Source organism: Acanthisitta chloris, unplaced genomic scaffold (genome assembly GCF_000695815.1).
Source record: "Acanthisitta chloris isolate BGI_N310 unplaced genomic scaffold, ASM69581v1 scaffold23219, whole genome shotgun sequence".
Classification (NCBI taxonomy): domain Eukaryota; kingdom Metazoa; phylum Chordata; class Aves; order Passeriformes; family Acanthisittidae; genus Acanthisitta; species Acanthisitta chloris.
In genome coordinates, this window is record NW_008693399.1 from 4010 (window position 1) to 6757 (window position 2748).

Here is a 2748-nt window from a genome sequence, read left to right on the forward strand (position 1 = left end):
GTTTTCCCTGTGAGGGTGGTGAGACACTGGCACAGGTTGCCCCGGGAGGCTGTGGCTGCCCCAGCCCTGGCAGTGTTCAAGGCCAGGTTGCTTAAAGCCGTGAGCAATCTGCTCTGGTGGGAGATGTCCCTGCCCAGGGCAGGGAGTTGGGGCTGGATGATCTCTCAGCTCCATTCCAAGCCCTTAACATGCTATGATTCTCTATGTCCATACTGGAATGGTGCTGAAGGTTGTCTCACACCCAGCCCTGGTGCATTTGGGTCCAGCCTGGCCCCGTGGGTAGGTCTGTGGCTCTCAGGTGCCATCACAAGTGCTGTGGTTTCCCCCCTGGCAGGAGATCGACGGGAAGGCTCTGCTCCTGCTGCGCAGCGACATGATGATGAAGTACATGGGGCTGAAGCTGGGCCCAGCCCTGAAGCTCACTTACCACATCGACAAGCTAAAGCAAGGCAAGTTCTGAGAGGACACGTGGCAGGACAGACCCTGCAGCTCTGCCCCTGGCAGTCCCTCCCGCGCTCACTGCCGCAGGCACCGCATGCACACACCCCACGCCATGGACAGACACCTCACTGCCCCAGCCCTGCCCGGGGCTGCCCCTGCCCTCACACCCTGCCAGGGCTGGGCCAGGCCCCAGGGCTGGGCCAGGCCCCAGGGCTGTCAGCATTGCTGCACATAGTTGGGCTTCCCTCCGGACTCGAGCCGTGAGTGTCCTGTCACAGCTGAGTGACCCTCCTTGCCCAGCCAGTGCTTCTCCGTGGGCTCTGGTCCTGCTTCCCTGGGCTGGAGCTGCAGGTCCTGGCAGTGCCTGTAGGCACTGGGCACTCACATTGGCTCCTCTCATGCACTCCTGGCCTGGCCTGCTTGGGGTGGCCCTCGGGGCAGCAGTGGCCTCTGGACACATCACAGCTCAGCAGGCTGTGAGGGGGTGATGCCCCTGACCCACACTCGGCCCCTGGAGCACCACAGTGAGCTCAGAGCATCGACCAGCCCATCCCTGTCTTCCACGCCCAGGGGAGCCTGTCTGCCCACCCCGAGCTCTGCCATGCCCCAGCTCCCAGCCTCGCTCCAGCTGGGCACAGCAGGATGGGGTGCATATTTATTCCAGACTGGGGAGGCTGCACAGCAGCACTTGGCACTGCCTGGGAGCTTGGAGCGAGCTGGGAGAGCCGAGGAGCAGGGCTGGGCCTGGCGTGCCCTGCCCGGGGCTGGAGCTGCCTGGATGCTACAGGACTCAGCTGATCCTTCTCGCCTTTTCTTTTTTCTTTTGGAATTTTTTTTTACTGAGTTCTCTGTTTGCAAGGATGAGATGATTTTTCTACCTTTGTTGGACTTGCAACTCTGGGAGATTTTTAGCCAGAGCTGCCAAGGTTTGTCTTCCCAGGGGCCTTCTGCTCCTCTGGAGCTTCGGTCCGTCCTGGCTCCGCTGTGTCAGAGGCTGTTGGGTCTGCCCAGAGGATCTCAGAGAGGGTGACCTGTCCTGGAGTGGCTCTCCTGCAAGGGCTTTGCCCTTCGGGGGCACCTCTCGGTCTCAGACAGTGTAATGTATTTATTTGTGATGGCACTTGAGCAGTTCCTGCGGCCCCAGATGTGTTCTGCAGCTGCAGGAGGAGTGTTGGAGCAGAGGTCTCTGTTGTGCCACTGCCATGTCCCCTGGGCAGCAGCTGCCAGCTCGGGGCTGCCCTGACCCCAGAGCATCAGCAGCACCAGTCTGGGCTGAGCTGGGACTGGGCTGTCACTGGTGTGTGCCCACACACCCCAGCACAGACCCACACACCTCCTCTGCAGTGACCGAAGGGCTGGGACAGGATCTCCAGGCCAAGCACTTCCTTCTCCTGTCCTTGACTCCTCTCTGCACCCAGAGCTCACCCTCTCTGCACCAGCCTCGAGGCCCTGCCCAGCAGCAGGTTGGGCCCCACGGTCACCAACTCTCCAGGCTCTTGCACTGGGTCAGGTTTACCCCTAAGGGGCAAAGTTGCAAAAAAATAAACTACCCCAAACCCCAAAGTAATAAAAAGGCAAAAAGGCTTTTGTTGTACAGCTCAGCCTGAGCTCCAGCCCAGGCACTGGGGCTGCCCCTGGCTCCAGTGCCAGCCTGGGCACCTCGGTGGTCCCACTGCAGCAGGGCCTGGGGAGCTCAGCCAGGGCTTTCCTCTGCACTTATTTTATGTTGAATTGTTTATAAATAAAAGGATACCAAGTTCCTCCCTGCTGTTTGTGCAGTGGTGGGAGCACTGGGCTGGGCCCTGCAGCAGTTTCTGCCCCAGGGCAGAGCCTTCCTGTGCTGCTCTGCTCCTTCAGGGCAGCTGGGCCAAACTGGGGCTGAGCAAAGCAGTGACACACACACACTGTGGTGATCCAGGGCTGGTTTGTGAGCTCAGCAAGGTGCACCAGGCCCCCCCAGGCTGACACCCCCTCCCACTCTGTGCACCACCTGGTGCTGGCAGAGGCTTTGGCAATTCCTTGTTCCTGCTGGAGCTTGAGGGGGTGTTGGGGCAGAGCAGCCCTGGCCAAGGCCCTGAGCCCAGACCTGCCATGGGGCCTGCGAGGGAGGTGGGCAAGCAGCACCTGCAGCTGGACAGGGGGCACAGCTGAGCCCCCACCCTGCTCCCCAACACAGCCCATTGCTGTGAGCACAGACCCCACACCTGGGCAGCTGCAGGTCTGCCAGGAGCCCTTGTGGCTGGCAGGGCTGCTCCAGCCCACAGGGAAGGGGTTGGTGGCACAGGATGGTCAGCACAGTGGGGCAGA

General features: G+C 61.3%; 1 protein-coding gene across 1 annotated transcript in view; it reads left to right on the top strand.

Annotated features, from left to right (window-relative positions):
* The window catches only part of LOC103810173 (polycomb protein SCMH1-like), a gene marked incomplete at its 5' end in the record, with an annotated part of 2312 nt that extends 1852 nt beyond the window's left edge, over window positions 1-460 (top strand). The window contains one exon of the mRNA XM_009083065.1: window positions 335-460. Coding sequence (XP_009081313.1) covers window positions 335-460 — 126 coding nt within the window. The remainder of the gene's footprint in view (window positions 1-334) is intronic.
* Between the last annotated feature and the right edge of the window lie 2288 nt (window positions 461-2748).